Raw genomic sequence first — 24,079 nt, 5'->3', positions numbered from 1 at the left:
GTCATATGGAATCAAGACTAGACATAGACTGTATGCTACAGGAGTACTGAAGAAGGTTTGGCAGACAATTTTACGAGAACATTCTACTTAGAAAAAAAAAAAAACTCTAAGAGGCCAGCAAGTTGAAATAAAACCTGTAAGTTGGCTAGTTAATATCAATTATAGTACATATCTTAAATTTCTTTCAAGAAGCCAAATACTTAGAACTTCTAATTTCATTCAATTCAACCCACATTAAAGATGATAGCCAGTCATACTGCCAGTAAAAATAATCATAAACAGAGCACCAAATACTATAAAATAAATCACAGCTTTTCATGAATTTATGTATTAAGGGGACAGATTATAATATCCTGATTCATCTCTGTGAGCATGTCATTCCCAGACAGATCATTTTTTTCAGAGGTACAATCCTCAGAATGATTATCAGTATATGGTCTTTGGGGGAAAGAAAGCTCATCATCCCTCCTTCCGAAAATTCCCATGACTTTATACCATGGACATATGACAAGTGAGGGAGATAAGAACTGAGCAAACCCTCCAGACAGCTACATCTGTCCTTTAGAATTTCACTTGCTTTAACCTTGTCACTAAGAGATCTAAAAGCCATAGATTGTTCTACTGACTTGTGGAGACCTTTAGCTCACATCATTTACAACTGCATGCAAAGACTATATTTCTAAAATGCGACTCCCAACATTTCTTCCTTTTTTAAACTAAAATGGTCTTAAATTAAAAGAGGGTAGGTTTATATTAAATATTAGGAAGAAATTCTTTACTCAGAGGGTGGTGAGGCACTGGCACAGGTTGCCCAGAGAAGTTGTGAATGTCCCATCCCTGGAGGTAGTCAAGGCCAGGCTGCATGGGGCTTTGGGCAACCTGGTCTAGTGGGAGGTGTTGGAACTAGATGGCGTTTAAGGTCCCTTCCAACCCAAACCATTCTGTGGTTCTGTTCTCTAAGACTTACCTGGTTTCATCGATATAAACTGCCTCCAGCACAGATGCTGCATATTCAATGTTCTTTTTTAAATCCACCACATTAATGTCACCCTTCTCCAGCTGCTTCACCAAGCATCGTAATCTGTGAAAAAGAAAATAAAAATGTCGCTGCATTGCTTATATCAAATTTTAGTAACAGCATTTTCTATCTGAAGCAATGGAAAATCCACTGTAGAGGAAAGAGACTTTCAATGCATCTCATCTTTAAAGAAATAAAATTAAAAAAAAAAAATGTTTTTAGAACACATATAATGATCAACTGTCCATTTTTGCAGCTTGCCAAATTTGTAAGATCTATTAAGAAAAGTCAGAGGACTCAATAACTATGATCAGAGCTATTTTATATTGATGTATGACACTGCTATGATGCCTGAGTCTCTAATTTTGCTTAAATAATAAACAAAATTTTGCAAGTTGTCATACTATGATTTTTCTATGCTTAGGAGGTCAATTATGTCTTTAATATCCACTACATATAACTTGTTTCATTTTAATGTCTTTATTTTTTATTTGAGCATCCAGTATGTTTTTGCTGCAGAATGTGTGTTATTATGAGATAATGTGGAACTCTATTGCTTCTGTGTTTACAGAGAATTCATCATTATACCAGAAGAAAGGTGGTGCCTATGACATTAGAAAAATCCAAATATTTTCCCAAGTGTGCTTTTGCTTTTAGTTTTGAGAACATTCTTTTACATTACAAACATGGCTACGCCCAAAAGAGATTTTGTAATGCATCAGCTCATGCCTCTGTAGCAACACACTTACACAGACAAACTACTTGAACACCAAATTCTTCCTAAACTCTTTGATGAGAACACTTCTGACACTGCTCACCTTACCTTTATGAAGAAGACACAGCACTGTAGTGAAATAAAAATTTATCTGTAACTGTGTAGAGCTGTGACTAAATGGTTGTTTAAAGAAGCATGACTCTTTTTTCTTTCTGTGCTATATATCTCTTAGCTGAAATGATCTACAAGTTTTTTACCATGCAAGACAGATTTTTGTATTTAAAGATATATTATTATTTTAACAATTTACATGAAATAATCTTTTTTATGTGAAAAAATTGTGTGAAACAAGCATTAACTTTAAAGGTGGGTTGAAACTAAGTCAGCACTAGATGACTACTTTCAAAAGAAATCTGACATGAAAAATACTATAATATAAAAAGAATATAAACAATACGAAAACAGATAGAAATAATGAATAAATGGATAGAAATAATAAATAGGTAAATGAAATTATGGCAGTCTGATGTCCATTTATTTTTATTAGGCATATAAAATATTTCATTTGAGCTAATTAAAATGCATGAATTTTTTTAAATGAAGCAATGTTTGGAAAAAAACTCCCATAAAACCAGCTTCACATTTTTCCCATGTATTTGGACTTAAGCATAATTATGTCCAAGCCTGAAAGGATAATTTTAGCAAATGGAGTTTTAAAAGATCAGCTTCCTCACTTCTCCAAAGTCTTAATTCAGTTGAAATTAGTATAGAACATAAGACAAATAGGGCTCTTAGCAACCATAATTACTTGGCATTTTACACAGTGTGTTGCAAATAAACAGAATGGAAAATTTAGAGTTGTTTTTTTTTTCAGAAAGGTGAGGTAGGTGGCTGAAACACCATGGCAGCACATCTCCTACATAGAAACAACCTTATGCATATGGAAGCCTTTCCAGGACATAATTCCCTCCAACTCAGAGCACCTATAGACTGTCACTAATTCACTGAGTAGACACTCAGCCAGCAGTACTCAGCACATGCACAGTAACTCTCTGGAGGGGTCTGCTCCTCAGTAATGCATGCGCACACACACCACACAAACACCCTCCTGAACACCAGTGCCAGAATGCCCAGGTGAGGCTGGCAGCACCACTGCCCTGACTTGCCAATAGCTGCAGGGCAGTTTCACCACTTGCACTGTTCTCTTGTTGTTTGACTGAAATTATCTTGGAATTGTACCTTCCAAGGTGGAAGGATAAACAGATTCAAAAATGCAACATTTTGCAGGGGAGAGCCAGGCTACAGTACAATTGCAGTTCAAAATGGCGTCAAACCTTATGATTTCCAGTGGTATTTTTAGCTCTTATCTGTGTGGCTCTATGTTACCTTAGGACACAGATCAAACAGATATGTAGAATCATTTTATATTTGCAGAAGAAAAGGAGACCCTGTGGGAGCCGGTAAACCATGATGACCTTGCAAAGTTTTACTGCATAGGTGGCAGTCAGCTGATGTGACTTGCCCTGTAGTTATTGTTCTTACTTTAGGAGGAATGCAGAACAAAATAACAAACAACACAATTTGGAAAAGCTGTTCAGGCAAAGGTAAAGTGATTCTGAAGAGGTTACAGAGCCACAAAAAGACAAAACATGTACAAATTGGTACTACTAGTGACCTTGTCACCTCACTTAACCACACCTTTGCAGGTATGTTCTCAAGAGCGTCTGCTCATTGCAGAGAGCTGACCCACTGCAGCTCTGTCATAGAACCACAGGATAATTTTCTTTGGAGGGGACCTCTACCCAGTCCAAGACCTTGATCAAAGCAGGGCCAACCTCAAAGTTAGATGTAACTTGAAATTTAGATCAAATCGCAGTGGGGCTTGAGTTTGGAATATCCGCAAGCATGGAAATTCCACAAACTCTGTGGGCAACTAGTTCCATTACTTAACCGGCCCCACTGTGGATTATTTTTTCCCCAATATCTAATTGGAACGTCCTTTGTAGCAACTTGTTCCCATCAGCCCTCATCCTTTGCTGTGCACTTCCAAGGAAAGCCTGGATCTATCTCTGGCATAATATCCCATCGGCAAGCTAGAGACAGCCATAAAATCCCTCCACCTGGAAATCCTGTCCAGAAAACTGGACTTCCAAGCCAGCAACGTTACTTAAGTGGGTTATAACATTATCTGAACAGTCATATGCACTCAAAATACTGTGCTTTAAATGAAAATTGCCAAAGATTTAAAAATGTTCTTTTGGTAAAGAATAAATATGGCAATTTATAAGACAAAACAGGAAGTGGTTAAATATTATAGCCCATCATTTGGCAAGACAAAGAAAGTTCTGTAAAATGGAGAAGGAAGGAAAAGAACTAAAAGCTAATGAATACTGCAGCTGTACTGGACAGGATTGTTTTTTATTTGTTTGCTTTTGTTGAATTAAGTGTAATAAATGGAAAAGAAATATGAGAAATACAATTAAAAAACATGATACACTACTTAAAATTGGAGCTATTGGTATGATGCTGCCTGTGAACCACAATACTAAGAAATAATAGCAAAGTGATACAAAGAAAACCATATGCAGAGCTAATATAACTCAACATGAAAGAAATAGATTTGTGGAGAAAAAGAGTTTATTTCTCTCAGGACAACTGACAACAACATTTTAAAACTAGCAGTCCCAGTTTGTAAGGGTGAAAGATACATCTGCAAGTAATAAAGGGAGTGGGTGGAGAACCATCTTCTGGTAAACACCATTAACAGCACTGTGGTATTAAAAAAATACTGGACGATCCAAGCACACTCTGCTCCCACCTACTTTTGATAGCGCTTCCTGTGAGGTGAGCAGGAGCAGCAGCAGAGGCAGTGCTTGCCCAGCCCTCACCCCTGTGCATCTGACACTTTTGTCCAGCTGTGGGCAACAAGCTCTGAAGTCCAGACAGCAACACAGCCAAAACAGGAGAAAAGGAGGATTTGACTGGGAGCAGAAGTTGAATGTTCTTGATTAACAGTATCAAAATCAGGATGCAGTTCTTCCCTCCTTCCCCACTGAAATTCTCTTTACCCAATGTTTGAATTAAAGTTTTGAGAAACTGTAACTTTCAGGGGTTGTACCAGATTAACTGAGGACAGATTTTAGGTTATTTAAGAAGGTTTCCTATGACAGTTTCAGTAATAAGGGGGGAAGATGAAGATAAGTAATCAGTGATTAAAAAGGCTGTTTGCAATGCTTTCAAAAGAAAATGTTTTATTCTATGGAATCAAGCATTCAACAATACTAAGAAATATGGATGGAAAAACTATCCTAAATACGTATTGAAATGATTACAAAGAAAGGTGACAGAGACAGGTTTATTAAGAATGGAGATTGTTAGGTAGAGAGGTAAATGACAATTTCAATTTCAGATTTTAAAGACTGCCTCTTCCTTTTCAAAGGGAAAATTGCTAGTGATCACTGAGAATAAATGGGAGTCACAGGTTCAGCTTAGCAGTCTTCAAGAACCAGAGGAAGAAAATTGAACCTGAAATTAACTTCCAAAGAATGCCCTGATCTGCCAGCTGCTCCTCCCTACTACCAAACAATGTAAAGAACCAGCTTTATAACTTACACATCTGGACTTAACTTAAAACTGTTTTGGAAACTTTGTACAAAATAGCTGGCTTTTGCAACAGCTCCTATTAAAGAGGAAGTGAAGTAAACTGCAAAGAGTAAACCATAATTAAACCCTGTTTCCTATTATCTTTTGAAATTAATGGAAGTGACTGTTTAAGGATGGACAATTAATATCCTAATAATTATTTGAAAATAAAATATTCTAATCAATAATAATATACTAAAAAATGCTGATGCTAATTTCGGGGGGGGGGGGAATGAGTTATTTCTCTTAATATTCAATAATCACAATGCCAGTTTAAAAATTATCTGTTGGTTACTTGAACTACAATTACAAGTTGTAAATCATTATGTTCCCATAAACCAGCTGAGAAAATCCTTGTGTTAATTCCTTGACAAAATGGTGAGCAAGTACTGACAACATGTTAATAAGAGTAAGGACAGAACAGTAATTGTGAACAGTAATTTCATGTTTTGTTTAGACAATTTAGTATTGACTAAGAAAACTAGGTCAATAATTGCAACTTATTATACAAGTGATTTGTCTCTCTATGTGAACGTTACAAATTAAAAATGGACTGGTATGTGGCATGAAATTAAAGTAAGGAGGAGGAGAGTAGCCATGTTCTGACAATCTGGCTAGTTACAATTTAAACATCAAAAGTTTTTTAAAAATTTGGAGAAGTGGGAAATTTTCCTCTGAAAAAATGAACTGGAAAATTAAAACTGGAAGCTAATTTAGCTACCTGTAGTGATTCTTGTAAATCACTTGAATAATTTTCACAATCCACAGAAACCATTGCTCACCCAATAGATCCTCAGCTTTCAAAGGCAGAAGTTATATCCTCATTCAAACATGAACACTCTGAAAAAGGGCCAATATCCAGCAGCTCCACCACATTAACAATGGAACGTTCAGCTCCTTTATTTAAAAGAACCCACTCCCAGAATCTAAGTAGTATGACCTGCCTGCACATTCAAGATTTAGGAAAATCGTTTGATTGGGGAAAATCCAAAATGGAAATGGAAAACCTTCATCTTGGAAAAGTCACGACAAATAAAACATATTATTATTTCCCTTGAATTCTAAAATTCCCTACATAAATTCACCAAATTATTTACACGTGACTCAATATCATTTGAATTTTATATTTTTCTAAGAAGAACATGCATATACAAAATAAATCTATGTATAAATAATCCAGTCTCTCTGTCAAATACTTAAAAATGACTCAGATCAGAAATAAAAAAAAAAAATGTAATAATAACAAGCAATCATGTACAAAGTCCACACTTTACTTCTTCAAGTAAAAATAATAATAACATAAGGATTACTAGAAATCTTTTATTATGATGACAAAGGCTATAATTTCCCTTCTGCATGTTTTCTGCAAGATGGGAGATAAATATTGTCTCTCATAAATATGAAACAGGAAAATCACAGTTTCCATTGTATCTGGATATATCTGTAATATTTTTAATACATGGCTGTGAAAGACCAGATCATATAAATGGATGAGAGGCAGTGGGAAAAAATCCAAAATATGCTAATAAAGATTCAGGAATAATTCCTTTGGGTAGCCACTCCTGTTTCCCCACTCCCACCTGCAGTTACATCCTGGCCAACTAACGTGACTTCAAAATAGCTAACCTCTACTTTGAGGTTTTTTACACTATGGTACTGAAAATTGTGTTGACATGGGGACATTTTGCCAGTCAAGGCAGGGACCAACATGTCAATGGAGAGCAATTGAAACTGATGGCTCCTTACTCAGACCTTGATATGTGTTTTGCTTCCTGAAACTGTAGCAAGGCAGTTAACTAATATTTCTTCTAATTAGAGGTGCTGTCTCAATAAATTCAGTTATTGAGAAATACAAGAAAGATATATTACACTTTTGGTGCTGCAAATGTGTTTTATGAAACTACTTCTCAGTCACTCCTATGTCTGAGCATATGCACAGGAAGCCTCGTGGTTGCTAAGGGTTTCACGAATCACAATTCATTTTGTGATTATTTTAAGCTCTGTGAGTGGTACACACTGATCTGTAATTATGATTCAGTCATTGGAAAATAAATATTGAATTTGCTGGTAATTCAGCCAACATCTTGATATACCAAAACTTCAAACCCATATTGAAGAATTAAAATAGAAATTCTGCAGCTATATAACACACACTCAAAGCTACAGCTTCGTAATGAAAAAATGCATTTTCATGGTGATATTGCCTTGGCTGTTTAAATATTAATCATGTTTATGCAACATGAAGCGGTTTCCTTCAGGCAGGCATTGCCTATTAGGCTTCAATTCATTTTACCTTACTCACTCTGTACATTTTCATAGTAATACCATGTAAATACTTCCTCTGGGTCTCATTTAGTATCAGGGTCAAGTGTGTTTAAAGGCTTAATTAAAATTTAGTCAAAATTTCCAAGTTTTCTTTAATGTCTAGCTGAAATCACACAAAGCAAAAGTGTCTTACATGGTTTCCACTTGAAATCATAAACTGATCCAAGCTCTCTAAAGCAAATAACTTAATATGTATACACATTCAAGTGTTTTCTCTGTCGTGTATTAGATCCAACCGGTAACCAACCAGTCTCTCCTTACCCTAAACTCTATGGGTATTTTTATTGTCTCAGTTTCCATTTTGACTATCTCATATTCCCATTTCACAATCAATCTATAAAATAAAAATCAAATAATACATCATCTATTGGACTGATTTGTAAATACTAAGGATTTGTAAATCCTTTGAATGTTTTTTGATAAATCTCTATTTTTGTCTGAAGACTGACATTTGATCTATAAGGTTCCCCTGGATTTTATATACATCGTATAGAATGTCAGTTAAAGCTATTTAATCTTGAAGTTGCCAAACACTTGAACAGTCTGTATGTCTCAAACTCTTCATCATAATCTAGCTAAATTCACTATCAACAACAAGCTGGGAAATCAAATGTAAACTCATCACCTGCCAAAAATCATGCTTAAAAATGATGAAAGACTTTCAGTAAGTCTTACTTGCTGAAGTTAATGCAATAAACTCACAGAAAAGTCACATATCCTTTATCCCTCATAGACAAGTAAAAAGCTTTAATTGTGCTGCAAACAGCAACTTTGAGCACAGTAATCGAAGAAGCTGGTAAGAGGCTGAAGAAACTGCTAAGAGGCAGAAGTTTAGCCCCTAAATCTTCCAAAGCAGTCTCCTGCATTCTTTATTAATTTTTATTTACTTATTTATTTTAAATCATGGCAGAAGAAGGATATTTCCAAAGAGATTACATCACAGAGATATTCCTCCCATCATATTCATGCGTTGGCTCTAAATTCCAGGAAAAAAAAAAATATATATATATATATGTGTATATATATATAATATATATATATATATCCAAACCTCTGTATCACTGAAAATCATCAGAGGAGTGCAGACCTGGCACAGGTCTCTTTCTATGCTTCTGAAGAACTCTGTTAACCCTACCTCACAGCAGCTCTTCATGGCAACTGCATCTCATGTACTTGTAAGAAAGATCATGACCTACTTCTGACCCATGGATGGTCACAGTGTCATAGGATGGAAGATGTCTGCTGGTTTAAAAGAGTTCCTGCTAGAAAGCATTTCTCCAGACAATGGTATTATGCCACAATCCCTCTCTCCTTCACATGATCCAGACTGTTTTAATATGATCTTCACGCACCAAATACTTGATTTCGTAACACAACCCAAAGCATGGAGTCTCTCATGTCAGCAATTGGATAAATTTAATGGTCTGAAAATACTTCTTTCTGGTTCTGAACTCTCTTGTTCCCTACCTGCTACACAGTACTGCTAGAAGCTGTATTTTACTTTAGTTACTCTTGGAACTCATAGATGTGAGAGTATGTCCTCATGCAGTGGTATCTTATCATCTTATCAAATATCACAAAATTGATAAAGGTTTGGAAATAGATCTCTCATTACTCTTTCATTCTGTCTCTCCTCTCATTCACCCTGAAGTCATTAGCATAGAGGGGATGGTATACCCATGCTGAACCATTATGCTGAATATCTCTTTCATTCCTCAGGATCAGAAAATGTGGGTTGAAGAATACTGATATTCATCCTTGAAAAACAGCATGCAAAGAGGCAGAAAGTCCTTTTAGAAACATTAAGAAGAAACCATCATTTAAAAAGCCAACTAGTGTTCTTTCATTTAAGACCACATTAACCAGAATTGGTAACCTTGTACTGAAAAAAAAAAAAAAAAAATCTAGACTACTCATAAGATATACTGAAAGTCTCTTTGATGCAATTTCTGTGATTGTTAAGGGCAGAAGTTTGGTAAGTGCTAGGCACTGAAACACCCAATTATTAAAGAAACTTCATTTATGACACTTAGCATGAATATCCTTCCTTCTCCCTGATAAAAGTCAAGTATGAGCAAACAACCCAGGAAGTGTCCTTCACTAACATTAATACAACACTTTGTTCTGTGTCTTCTCTATAGAATCAAACTGTATTAAATACGACATAGTCTGCATAGAGTTAACATTTTGATTTCTTGAAGATAACGATTAGAACCAGAACAGAATTTCCCTGAGGAATATCATAGAAGAACATATATAAATCTTTACAGCTAACACTTCTGGCAATATTTAAATTTGTTTGTATGTGCAGTTATGCTGTCAAGATAGTTAGTTCAGCTGGCCAATCTGGACCAGTCCATGTGACCGTGCCTTCAACACAAACATAAACTTACTTGAGGTCAAGCTTTAACTTGTCATTTGGTTTAGAAGTCCTATGTTCTACTAAGTCAAACTTATAATTAAATTTAAGCACTTTAAGTACCAGAATAAAAAGGTTATACTTTTAATATATAGGATAATTATGCCTTCCAGATGGGATGACAGAGTCAATTTATTTTGAATTCTGGTTTAAAAGTATGTCATGATGAATGAAGCACAGATCTCTATTTATTGGAAAATAATTGTGAAATATAAAAAATACAAATATTTTCATTATGAACTATCATGGACTATTGAATAAAGTACTAAAATTATTTAAAAGTCACTCTACTCTGCCTAAAATGTTATAGAAAACAAAAAAAAAGCACCTTAATTCAGATGTCTTTTTTACTGAATAATTAACAGCTTCAACACATCTATTTTCAATAAAAGATTTTTTCATTCAAAAGACAGAGCAAGACATAAATGCTTTAGCACAACAGCTGTAGTAATTACAGTACAATTTTTCTGTAAAATCATTACCATCTCAGTGGTTCTGAAGAAAGGATAGAGTACGTGTAATGTATATAACAATGTAAAAATATGAATAGGGTTTTTATTTAAAATTGTAATACTGCAATTAAACGAAGAAAAGAGAAAAAAAGTAGGAGATGCTAGAATCCAGCACTCTATGTAATGTGTGAAACTTACTTCTGGCATTTGGAATTGTTAAAAATAAATGTTCCACTGAAGAATTGCCAAATCAAAGTACTTCAAAGTAGATCTTGGTAATGAGAAGTAGAACATTAGAAAAGCTTAAACACACTTGAGAGCTGTATAAAGGTTTAAAAGAGGAAAAAATCAAGCAGATGACATTTCCCCTATATTCTTTAAGTAGGATGAAATGTAACATGACCATTCTTACACATGTGAACTTGATCTAGGTCTTGTCTACATGAGAAAATAAATTTGAATTAAGGTGTGAAACTGAAATTCACTATCTGTCCTTGATAGCTCCATCTTTGAATATTTCAGAATGGGTAGAACTAAACAGAAACAAGTCCCTGCAATTCATTGGAAAGAATATTTCCAGAAACAAAGTTAATCTTGACCAATAAAACTTTCAACCCATTATCCATCATACAGTATACAGGCTGTCATAGAATCATAGAACCATTAAGGCTAGAAAAGACCTCTGAGATCATCTGGTCCAACCATTCCCCTACCACCAACATTACCCACCAAATCACGTCCCTTAGTACCACATCCAACCTAGAATTGGTTCACCAAGAATTTTGCAGCAGACATCTTATTGAATACCTCCATATCTCCAGGTGAAAGAAAATGTAACACAGAAGATATCTCTCAGCCCAAACGGACAGCAGCAGAATTTCTAAGAATGTGTCATGCTTTCTACAGAAGAAAAAAAAGGTGTTTCCTTGTTTTAAAAAGAAAGTTCTGTAATTAATCATCACTCATGTCTAAGAAGGTACACCATCATATAAGTGATCCTGCTAACAAGAGAATCAGATCAATAATACTTTCCTAAGACAAAGTACATGGACAGTGCCTTATAAAGCACCTCTTATACTTTAATGGAAAAAAAATGAAATAATTATCAGACTTTCTGTCCAACACGATGACCATCTTTCTTAGTTGCCAAATTATGCACCATTCCATCACTTTATAAAAAAAAGTCCTACACTGATTTCAAAATGAACCACATAACCAAATTCATCCAGCTATATTTAATTACTTGCGAAATTGCTTATAAATGTTGTTTGTTATATAAACAAATCCTATACCAGAAAGTGCTTTCAGCAGGAAAATAACTGGGCTTTGAGGCAAGCAGTGGTTTACAAGAAAAATTCAAAAGCAGCTTTCAGTAACATAAAATTTTGTTATTAATTTCTGTGCCTGTCTCGGACTCAGAAATTTAAGTCTGAATTCTTCAGATGATAGCACAAAATCCTTAAATATACTTCTCTAGGAATGTGAAAGGTAATCTGTAAAGTTCAACTCCCTTATGGTCATGACTAAGAGAACTGCTAAGCAGTACTTCATTTTTCATAGCTCTATTTAATGAATCACTACCCTTCAGATTCTCTGCAAAGTCCTGACATTCCTTCCAAATAAGAACCTGGTTATAGCTGAATTTTGAAAGAGAAAACTAGTAAAGTTCTTGAGTCTATGTTACAAGATAGTGTTCATCTACACGTACCACAGATTTAGGAAAAGCCTGTGTGTATAATACATACCAGATGTGACTTGAAATCAAAATAGTCAGTAAAACAGTTTTTTAGAAAGATTTAGAAACTGGAACTACATAGTGTGATTTGTCTGTCTTTCTCAAACAGTGCATTGTTTTTTGTTGTTGTTTGTTTGTTTGTTTTGGTGGTTTTTTTCAGATTCTATCTTTTCTTTTTTTTTTTTAATTGGAATCCTCATTTTTTAAATCAAGTTATTCACTTTAATCTAAAATAACATCACTCAGAGAAGTAAAACGGTAGTTTGACCAAGGAAAACAAGTCAGCTGTAATACTTTGGTGATCAATCCAGGCCTCAATCACAAGGGAGTGCTCAACTGAATAATGACCATAGAGAAGTACTAGAGCAAAGTATACAGGAGTTTCATTTTATAAATTAATGCCAATGAGAAAGTGCCTGATTCAGTACTAAACTATCAATATATTACTTTCACCTGCCCACATTTGCATAATGTCTTGAGTATGCAATGCAGGGCATTCTTCAATAGTTGATGGTAAAAGAAAAATAAATTATAATGCTAAAGAAGATTGATTTTCACTGAATGTAGCTTTGTATGTGTGCCTTGATCAAGAAAACCACAAAAATAAGAGCTCAACTTTTATGAAATTAGTGTTTACAGCCTGTTTGATTGTGGTCATTGTGATGAAAACCCTACTTAAGATTTTATTGTTAATATTACAGATTGAGAATTTTCATGTTAGAGTGTAAATTCACTGCAGAAAGATAATCTGAAAATGACAGAAAATCAAAGAGATATCACCTTTTTGGGAGGCCACCGCTCGCTCTTAGGTCAGCAAATGACAGTAACTGCTGCAGACTGCCTATGTGCTTATATGGTTTGAATAGTATGTCAAGACCCTGGTTGGCTCTTTGCTATGTGATGTTCAATAACACTTGATTTGACCATACTTGGAATTGTGCCTTGTAAGCCATTCTATATCTATCTCGGCTCATTATTTATGTGGGTTTGGTGTTTTCCTAATGCCCTTTTTTATGATTGTTTTTGACTGAAAGTTTTATTGTAGGGAACATTAAAATTGTAAACTTTGAGACATTGGTAGGTTGACCCAAGGATTCAAGGATGCAATTTGGAAAGATGTGTGAAAGATTACAGTGTTAACATTGCCAGAGGTTTGCATTTTCTGAAATGATACAAAAAGAAAGAGAGAGAGATTAAAAAATACATTTGTTTCCATAGTGAGGATACAAGTCAAAAAAAAAATATGGAAAAGCAAGAGAGTCACAAAACACCCAACTGAAAGGGGGATATATATATGCTCCAATTTTTTAACAACTCTGTAGTGATAAAGTTGTTAGAGGTATTCCTATAGATAAATAAATTAAATACACGCTGGAGTAGAAAAACGTGCACCCACCTTGAGGCTGGGGGATCAAATCGAGCAATAAGGAGACCTAAATCTAGCTTTTAAACATTTAAGGAAAAAAGGAAGATGTTAAAAGACAGATTTGCTTCCTTTTTAGGAAACCTGTGCTGAAATGCCTGATTGATTAACTGAGAGTATGTGAGAAAGTCAGGTTAAAGCCTTCCTCTGTCATAGTCAGCCAAGGAATATGAATGAAATGTGAACAGAGTAGAGACACTGACATTTAATAGAGTAACTAAACTAGCAGAAATATTTATGTATTTTTATGAAGAATCTTGCCCAAGACTCAATACCATAAAATTAAAGTGAGATAAACAGGAACAGCTAACAGCAATGAAAAACTGTCTGCACCCAGAAGAAAAAATATGATTAATGGCATAACTTTTGGAAAACTAAAGGACTACTTTTCTATTAATCTACTAATCATTTTTATTATCTTTTAAATTTGCTGTCTGACAAATGTACTTCTAACTTTGCATAGATCAGCATATACCTTAAAATACTGCTAGTATGCTACAGTTGGATACATGTTAATGTATTTTACATGAAGAAAAAATGAAACTAAAATCAGTGTAATAATTTTCTTCCTGTAGATCCTGGATCAGGAATTAAAGAATTCGTATTGCTGTGAATCAGGTTGAGTGTGAAGTTAATCCATGGAGTAATTTAAAGTATAATTTGCCATAAAATATCTGTTATCTACCCTTGTTTTCAAAATGTACTAGTACATAAATATTTGTTTAAGCTTTTCATTCACTATGCTTATTATTTTGAAGCTATGCCAGATGTATTTAGTTTAAATTTTAATCCAGAATAGTTAATCTCAGACTCTTCTCTAGAATACCCTTATTAAAGTTCAAACTAGAGCAGCATTATATGACCAAACACATGCACACACACACACAAAAAAAAAAAACTTGCAGTACAAAGAAATAAACCTTTTAAAACTGATTTCACTAAATAACAACAATAACTCTGGAAGAGGATTAATCAGATGAAGATCTAATTCTGATTATAGATTCTAATTTCTGATAATAGAATTGGAGGAGCTTACTCAACCAGAGCTATTTTGCTACATTCTGATGTATTTAAAAAAGCGATCTTGGCACCTCAACCACAAACATGATTACAGAAATGACTTAAAATTTACTAAACTTTCATGACCTCATTTACGATATCTAGCTTTCTGACATGGATTTCAATTGCTTTTGTAGTAGGAGGAATTAATTAATTCTTCTCAGAAGCATAATAGCATGACATACAGGTACATATTTGATCATAAATAAATGTGAGCCCCAGAATCTGACAACATATAATATAAACATAGGAATAATTTCTTTTTGAGGAAGATTTGTGAGTTTTACCTCTGTGGCTTACCACCTCTGGTTTCAACCGGACTGTCCTATCATTTTTCAGCTGAAAATTCAGGCTGCAATTACTTTTCATAAATCACATTAGCCCCACAAGTCCAGCTGCACTGTGCACATACCAACGCCTTTCCTTCAGAAGCCTGTGAAAGCTTCCGAGTAAAAGTGAGTAAAGCTATTCAGATTCATTTTAAACACTAATTCTCTGATCAATTTAGCCCAAAGAAGCACAAAAACAAGTGAAAAGATTACGGCAATAAAGACTGTATCTTTTCGTCTGCTTTGCCATTAATCTTTCCACTCAATTCATGTTCAATGCTCTCCAGCAAACTTTCAGTCCTTTGAATACAAAAATTTATAAATTATATTGGTTTGAGATAGTAAATCCTCTATTATATCTTCTTTTCTTTATAGGCCTAGCTCACAAAGAATTCAAGAAGGAATCCTTTGGAAACCCCCAGCGGGAGCAGAGCTTTGCCAATATCCTGCTGAGATGAAGAAGCAGCCACCTACGCCAAATAGTGACTTTCGTGTAAGTAAGGTGGGACTCTGGGACTCGACAAACAGAGAAGCTTTCCCACACATAGAAGAAGGATTCACTGTATGAGTATTTTTCAAACAACACAAGTACCAAACTGTTTTGTATCATATCCACATCTATATATCCAGATTATTGGAACTCATGACTTAGCACTAAGCTTTGCTAAGGACAATCTTTCCTTTCCTCTCTGCTGTTCTTGTTACACACCAAGAATAAACTTAACCAGGATAGTTTCTGATGTAGCCTCTTTAGAGGTCCAAGTTATAAATTGTATATATGGTAGAATGATTTTGAACTGGCATGAAATATTCCAAAAGGAAAATACGTCATCTTTAACAAAATATTATTTGATTTTGCAAACCTTTTATGTGTATTCCAGTTAACTCCACCAGATAATACTCCACCAGATTCATAGTTGTCTTAAACTATGAATTTTCGGTGTCTTATAAAGCAAACTAATTTTTCCTCTCTTTGATGGTGATGGAATAAATGCTACCTTAAGCATCACCAAGGTTTTCTGTAGCATCCCTTCTAATGCTGTAGATGTAATGCATACATGGCCTAGGTCTGCTTTGGAAATTATAATTACTTTTGTTCAGAATTTCTCCAATGTTTCCTTGTGATGAATAATTCAGTTTTTGAGCTGCTTTTCTGAATCTTGTCAGCACCTCCCAATCCCACATTTGTAAGACTGTGGCATTTTTCCAAAACATATTGTCTCATAAATCTTGTTTAACCAGAAAAATCTTTAAACAATATTTTGTGGACCTACATCAGTGAATGAGCATGGAAACTTTTCTTTTATAAATAGGATTATAGGAACCCCATAAAAGTCAGTTAAGAGGTTTTTCAGACCTTTTAGAGATTTTGAGTTTTAAAAAGAAACTTAGATAAATATGTCATGATAATCCTATTCACGATGCCTATAGAATCTTTATTTAATGGACCTGTCATTGCATTTAGCTAGCTGCTCCTAACTGTTAAAAGATAAACACCATTGTGGAATGGATTTATTTTAGTGCATTTCTTCTATTAATGAAAATATGTCCCTGCAGTTTCTCTACTGCTACATCAGACAGTATAATTGTGCGATCTGCCAGATCATTTATCAGCATCCTCCTATAGAACTTGACTGTTTTTATATAGCTTCTAGATTTAGCTATCATTCTAAAATTTAAAATAAGAATGTCTTATTTTGTGGTAATCACGGCAAATCTATGAGTTACAGTGGTTCTCCTAAGGTCACATGTTCTACTCTGCATTCAGATTTGACATAATCGCAATATTTATCTTTTATACTTAATGACAGGCATTCATAGCATTTAATACAGTACACAAAGCACAAAAACTTCCTCAGACTTTTCAATATATTTCACAAAGAAAACAAAAATTATTTCTGAATAACAGAGAATGTATCATGTAGGCCATAAGTATGGATCCTTCTCTCAACCAAAATGTCATTGAACGTGATACGGTATCAGAAAAGCTTTTCGTTCAGAAAAATTAGCATTTTCTTATGAAAAGCAAGCCTGTATTTTGTCAAAAACCTCTTATCAGTAGAGCACAGAACAGTGGAAGCATTTTGCAGTCACTTTGCATTTTTCTGCATGTTCACACTGGTACTTGACAGAACAGCTTTATGTCTTCGGCAGTTGATTCTCACATGCATCAGCCTCTGGGCCATCTGATAAGGATTGTTCTGCTCCTCTAAATCAGTATGTACATTAGACCTCTGCTTAGCTGACATAAGTATGTTTCAGCCAATTCCAGAATGTCTGTTTTATCAGGGGAACTCTCAGAAGCCCAACCACAAACAACAGTCTGGTCAGTTCCTAGTCTTCGTGATTTTATAATCCATTTTGCTTATGACCACTGACTAGGACACCAGGATGGAGTAGAAACCAGGATGTCCAGCTATGAAAATAAGCATCTTAATTCACAATTCTGTAGATTTTTTTCTTGTGCATGCTGAAGGAAATTGACTGCATATTTTCAGAGAGGAGCAGGTGGCAAAGCAGAGACTAAAAAATCATAAGGGAGATAAATGAGCCTATTAACTTCTCATTCATGTTCCTTTTCACAAATAAACTTTCTCTTTTAACTAATCAATAATTTATTAATAGCATGATTGTAAATGGCTGTGGAAGTGCTGTCAGCTCCAGCAGAAGGTGCCAAACCCTTGATTTTAAGTTGAGACCACTTCATAAGAGCTATTCACACATAAATACATAAATTGTAACTCTAATACCTAAGCTAGCCCCTCTTCCAACAGAACAAAGATGAAAAATTATATCAATGGAGTCAAGATTTAATCTAATGATCCAATTACATCTGTGGAACCAGGTCAACTGAACACGTAATTATCATCTCTCCAGAAGAGCAGGAAATCTATCTTGTGCAAAAGTGCCTGACCTAAAGTTCTGCTCACCCATCAGATTTCGATTTCTGTATTCTAAACTTCTCACAAGAACTGCAATACATAATACATGCAATATTTAGCAGGTTTTGATCCCATATTCCCGATGTATGTTTAGAAGACAAATTTTCATGACAGTTGTATAGGATGGATTTAAAAAGATAAAGATTTTAGAGAACTGGAACATATCCTATCTACTATTCAGAAATGTTTAAAGTTCCTGGAGGCACAATGTACTTTTTTGTTCTTGTTTTGTTCAGTCATTTTTGACAGAATGATAGGAAATTTCAGCTTCAGTTCTTTGTCTCTAGAGAGACATACATCAACTGAAAATATCTACAAATGTCAAAAAGAAACACTCTATTAAGCAGCTTGGAGAATCATAACTGGCATAATACTAAAAGATCCCTTGAACTTTCACATGCCTATCAATACAGCTAGCTGTGCATCAATATCAGCTGGAGAGGTCATGTAGATGAAAATGCCTGAGACCTCTCCGAACAAAAACAAAACAAAACAAAACAAAGGAAGGAAAACTACTGCCACAGTACATTAATATTTTACTTTTCATTTCTTTTCTTTGAGATGTACTTCTACATATCACTGCAAAGGAAATACTTCCAAGGAACTGTATACGCCTAATATGTTGGAATAATTGGCTTCTTCCCATGACCCAACAAACACTACCAAAAGCAGCTCTGCTGCCTGTAGCTTTCTCAACCTAGGTCAAAGGAAAGAAGTCAATCTACAGAGCAACCCATGCTGTCTTCAGGTTTGGGGTTTGGCACAAGTTTCAGCTCTGATATGTTAAAATTTCAATTATTAAGAAAATAATTAAGTCAGGCTTTAAAAAGTATTAACCAAATAGATAATCAACACTAGATATGGAAAAGGAAAAAAGAAATAGCGTTCATAATAAAAATATAATATACCACAAGTGCCTCTAATATCCATTTCAAGCAAGGAAATTTTTAATAACAGAAAGGTCCCTGCTGTACTGATTTGGCTCTAAGTCCCCAGCATTTAAAGCTGTGCAACCAGTTTGGTCTGCAACATTTACATGTTTGAAAGGAATATCAGTGGGAATGCTTTATGCCTGTTTTTCTATCTTGCTCTCTGAAGCAGAAGAAAAAGCAATATAGGCATATACCTGTGGAGAGGATTAAAAACCAGTTAAATGTACATAGAATACACCAAAAGAGATTTTCCATTTCCACCAGCCAAAAAAACATATAAACCTCTAAAAAGCCAGTGCATATAAATAATGTAGCTGCTTAGGTCATCTGCAAAGCTTTCTATATAGTAAAGAATTGAATTATGGTTTCCTGTTCCGTTGTTTGTTGTCTTTGGTCAGTACCCAGGTGTATGGAAAAGTTTTTGAAGTAATGTTTATCACTGAAAAAGAAAATTCCTGAGAGCTACACACTGGCTAGCTTCTTTAGCAGGAAGAAGAGGATTTGCTTAATGTTATTTTGGCATACAAAACATAAATCTGGTCTCAGAAAAAGATGCTATATACTCTAGTCTCTTGTTTCTTGAACAAATTGTACAGTATCAGAATTGACAGAAGATTTTACAAGCCCTAAAGTGCAAAGCATTCTGTGTAAACATGCATGACCGTTTTTACTTATTAGCTCTACAAGTTGTGTGGCTTTGCTACTTTGATATTATGAACTAGAAAAATTTTGAATGATCTGTCATTTATCAAGGTTCCCTTCAAGAACAGCTGCTGCATAGCCAGACTGGAGAGCTGGAGAGCTCAGTCATGTACCCAAAACAGTAAGCAATTACGTGGAGAAGCAGTCTCATTAGCATCAAGAGGGAGACGACGTAATTACAGATTTGTACAACTTGGCCTCAGAACAAAACAAAAACAAAACCAGGACCTTAACTTCTGATTAGTCATCTTATACATTAAATATACATTATGCCCAGAAACAGGAGGCTCAAATCCATTATCTAATACAGGCATCTAGCACCATTTGAGATGCCCTGGCGTATCTCACCTGGTCCCCAGCTGCTGCTCCAGAAGAGCGCAGGTGTCCTGCAGGTCCTGTGACATAGCTGCCAGCCCTGGGTGGATGTCTCAGACACCCTGAGGTGTCTCAGATGGCACTAGATGCCTGTATTTGAGCGACTGATTCACGCCTAGGCTGTCATTTCTTTACAGGTTAAGCAGATAGATGCTCCTCCAGACAGAAGATATTCAGTTCAGAAATCACTGAAATCTACTTGAAGATATAACAGGAGAAGGATTACATTTCTTCAGAGACAGAGAGTGTGTGGGATGGTGCTACTGCAGTATGACATAAAAAGCCGATCTCGTACATGTGTTGTGAGGAGAACAGAAAAAAAAAAAAGAGAAAGCCAGAGACGGAGACAGAGAAAGCGCATATAAACTGCAGTCTTCTGAGATATCAGAAACACAATTATCCCTCGTTTTGTATGATTTTTCACCTTTCTCAATTGATTATAACCTGATTTAACAAGCAGGCCTCCTTTGTTACTGTGCCCAGGTTTTAATTTACTTCTCATTCAAGCATGACCCCAGAGTAACACACATAGGAAAGTAATGGAGATTGTTGCATCAAAATCTTTTTGCACCACCAACATGGTACTAAAGCGACATAGATTACATCTACCTCTACTTCTGAGTAAATAATGTATAGGCCATAACATAAGTGGGAACAAAACCCATCTGATAAAATGTATGATAATTTCTTTTTGTTCTCTTTTGAGATGAACTATGATCTGTAGTCCAAGCTTGGGTTCTACACTCTTCATCCAATTTATTAGTTTCTCGGTCTGACTACCCGGTTACCCAGGGAACATGCGAGTGTTCCAGTGTAAGCATCTCCCTCCTCCCCCTTCCTGTCTCCCAGTACTAAATCTTCTCAGCCCCCCCGTCCCTTTGAGCTGAGGACACACACTGCGGTTCCCTGGGGAGAGACTGGCTGAGATTCTTTTTCAGTCATCTCTGTGAGGCCGTGCCTGCCCCCGAGGAACAGACTCACACCACTGCTACCACCAGCAACAGCAGAATGCAGGCTGCTACCTGGACTTCACATGGGGGCTGCTCGTTTGACCTCAAAATCCCTCCAAATCACATTCAGATATTTTAATGTGAGGATAAGAAAGGAACTGAAAGATGAACTTGCTAAAGCATCAGTTATGATGAAATGAGCTAATAATAAAAGGCCATGTAAAACAATAGTTTCTTGAAAGACAGCTCACCTGTTTATATGTATAAAATATATATATATAATATATATATAATATATGTATATTTCATCATGTTCAGTCACTTTCTAGGATTTATGATTATATGCAAGATCCAAAACTTAAATTTACAAAATAAGAATATTTTCAAAGATTTTTAAAGTGTGAATAGGATGGATACTGGACATTAAAATCCATATATTAGCCCGTATATTTTTATGTTGAGCTAACAGTCAGAAAAGAGGAATCAACAGCTGACAAAAAGCAATTTGAATGATCAACTAAGTGGACAATTGCCAGGATGTCCTCGCTGGATTTACTGAAGCTGCATTTTACACATTCCCCCTCTAACTAGAACTGCAAGGAGTTCATATCTTATCTCTCCCAGGCTTCACTGTTTCATCTATACAAAATTATTAAATACAATTTATGCACAATACTTTGTACCACAGGTCAATAAGAGGAATTTATTAAACCAGTAAAATGTATCTTTCGCGGGTGCTTTCTGTCTGTAGAATTTACAGACATCTCAATAGCCTTTTATATTTGCCACGATCATGGTAAATATCATCCCTAAAAGGGTTATTAATAATACCTATGAATTTTTAATTTCATGAGATTTTGAAAACCAATAGAAATGTATGTATACAATCATGCAGTTGTGAATGTATTCATGGCCACTGTACCCAATAATCTTATACATAAACTTTTGGTATCTTTTTCTAAAGAAAACTTTTGCTAATGCAATGCAAATTTATCTATTACAAACTAGAAAATAAATGTGTTTGGACTATTAACTACTTCTGCGTCATGCATGCAAGGAATTAATTCAGTAGCTTTACGTGTTTAAATTGAGGTTGTTTTTTTTTCAGACTCTCAGAGCACGGCAGTTCTGTTCTTTTCCCACTGTTCAGCCAACACTAAAAAGCAGGAGGCAACCTTCTTATGCTGCTGTAGAGAGCCTCCAGCTGATAGAAGTTATTTGACTTTGGTTCTGGCCTACGGCGTTACTATTGCCACACAGAAGTTGTTTCCTAAAAAGTCATTTAAAAAGTTGTATAATAAACACTTCCTTCAGATTGCTTGCTTTATTTTTAGGAAGCCATCTAAACATATAAAGGATCTATAAGAGAGAGCAAAATATTGGCCTGTTTCAGCTCTTTTAAGATGTCACTGGGCCTCTCACACTTCCTTGCCACTTAAAGACGTCAGAAATGCCACCGGCCCCAGGCAGCATAGCATTTGGGGTAGCAGCACAGTAGAGATCTGAACACTGGTGTCCCGAGGCAAAATTAAGACAAAATTAATTTTGTCCCGAGACAAAATTAAGTTTAGCTTGTGCTTCTGAGAAGACTTGAATTGGCTCTGCTGCGAATCTATAATTGTAGTATTTACAGTTTTCCAAAGGAAAGAAGTACTATTTGTTAAATCAGAAAGCCTTGTTTGTGAACAATGGAAAATACTACTAAACTGTACTTTTCAAATAGTGCCAGCTATTTTGCTACAGAATTGCACAGCATACCATATCACGTCACTGGAGACTAAAATAAAACCTTCCCAGAAACCCATGCCCTATAATACTAATTTTAAGAGATTCCAAAGTTATTCCAAGCAAATGGCTTTATCTAAATTTGGCTATTAATTCCAATACTCAAACTGATTTTGAAAAAGACTATGTTTTGTGTAAACATAAGAAACGACACAGAACAATATGTTTTCTCCGTGCACCGTATGAACCATATCTCACAGACTGTCAGCTGAAGAGAAGAGCAGGGCTGAAGGTTGGGAGAATATTCGTCTCTTCGCTTGTGATTCTGCCTTAGCACCAAAGGCTAAGGCAATAACTACATAAAGACTGCTTAGCCCCTCAGTGACCTCTGAAGAAGATCCTCCATAGCAATGTCTCTCTGAATACATTTCTGTCAGAAAGTCATTTGTCAACTGAAAGACCATACCTTCAGTTGTACAAAATATTTTAGAGGTCTCTGTTCAAAAAGCCCAAAACAAGTTCAAAGGGTTCCGCTTTTACTATGTTAGGGCCCATCAGTCTTGCATATTCACTTTATTATAGTTTTGCTTTTGTTTTTGTTGCTGCTGGCATTACTGACATTTAGTCATAACTATGTCATACCAAAAGAAATAGAAGTAAAATAAAAGAAGAAATAGTGTATCAGCAGAGAAGTATAATAGAGGTAAAATGGTATAGAAGTTCCCAGCCCCCTGAATTTTCCTGACTATTTTATATGGAAAACCTGAGAAGATCAGTCTCATCCTGCTATTTCTTGACACAGAAGTAACAGCCACTGTTTAATTAATAGTGAACTGCACTGCCACTTTTTATATTCTTTCTGATGAGAAAATGCACTTACTCATTTACTGTGATTGAGTTTGTTGGATTGTCTAGGAAACAGCTGAAGCACACATAGGGACAAGGCAGCTGCAAACATCTGAAAGTGCTGATGTCTCAGAGTCCCACTTGAAGAATTCCCTTCAAGGTCAGGGACATTTATGCCCTGCACATTCCCCAGCCAGAACAGTTTCACAAGAAGGTTTTATATATATATGTATCTGTATATATATATATATATATATATATATGCACACATACATTCATATTTATATATTATTATATATATTAAATTATTATATAAATTTATAAATTATTATTGTATATATTATTTATATTTATAGATATATTATATATATAAGCAAAACAAACAAAAAACAGTGTTGATAACAAGAGGAAAAAAAATACTGTTCATATCTTGTAGTAGCTACGCAAAGACATTCAGTGCAAAGGAAATTTTCCTCTTTCTCATTTTCAT

The 24,079-nt window shown here is 35.2% G+C and overlaps 1 protein-coding gene across 18 annotated transcripts in view; it reads right to left on the bottom strand.

Moving 5' to 3' along the window:
- PDE1A (phosphodiesterase 1A) overlaps window positions 1-24,079 on the bottom strand; it is a 183,690-nt gene that overhangs the window by 57,322 nt on the left and 102,289 nt on the right. For 15 of the 18 annotated variants that reach the window (XR_013953790.1, XM_080600441.1, XM_080600443.1 and 12 more), the window contains one exon: window positions 968-1,081. Coding sequence is in view for 15 of the 18 variants with exons in the window: in XM_080600441.1 (XP_080456567.1) it covers window positions 968-1,081 (114 nt within the window). In the remaining 3 variants the exon portion in view is untranslated. Of the gene's footprint in view, window positions 1-967; window positions 1,082-20,041; window positions 23,945-24,079 lie in introns of those variants that run through there. The other 3 variants (XM_080600446.1, XM_080600440.1, XM_080600438.1) reach the window with 3 other exon arrangements.

Source organism: Anser brachyrhynchus, assembly GCF_964034855.1.
Source record: "Anser brachyrhynchus genome assembly, chromosome: 7".
In the NCBI taxonomy this organism is placed as follows: Eukaryota; Metazoa; Chordata; class Aves; order Anseriformes; family Anatidae; genus Anser; species Anser brachyrhynchus.
This window is presented reverse-complemented; position numbering and strand designations above follow the sequence as displayed.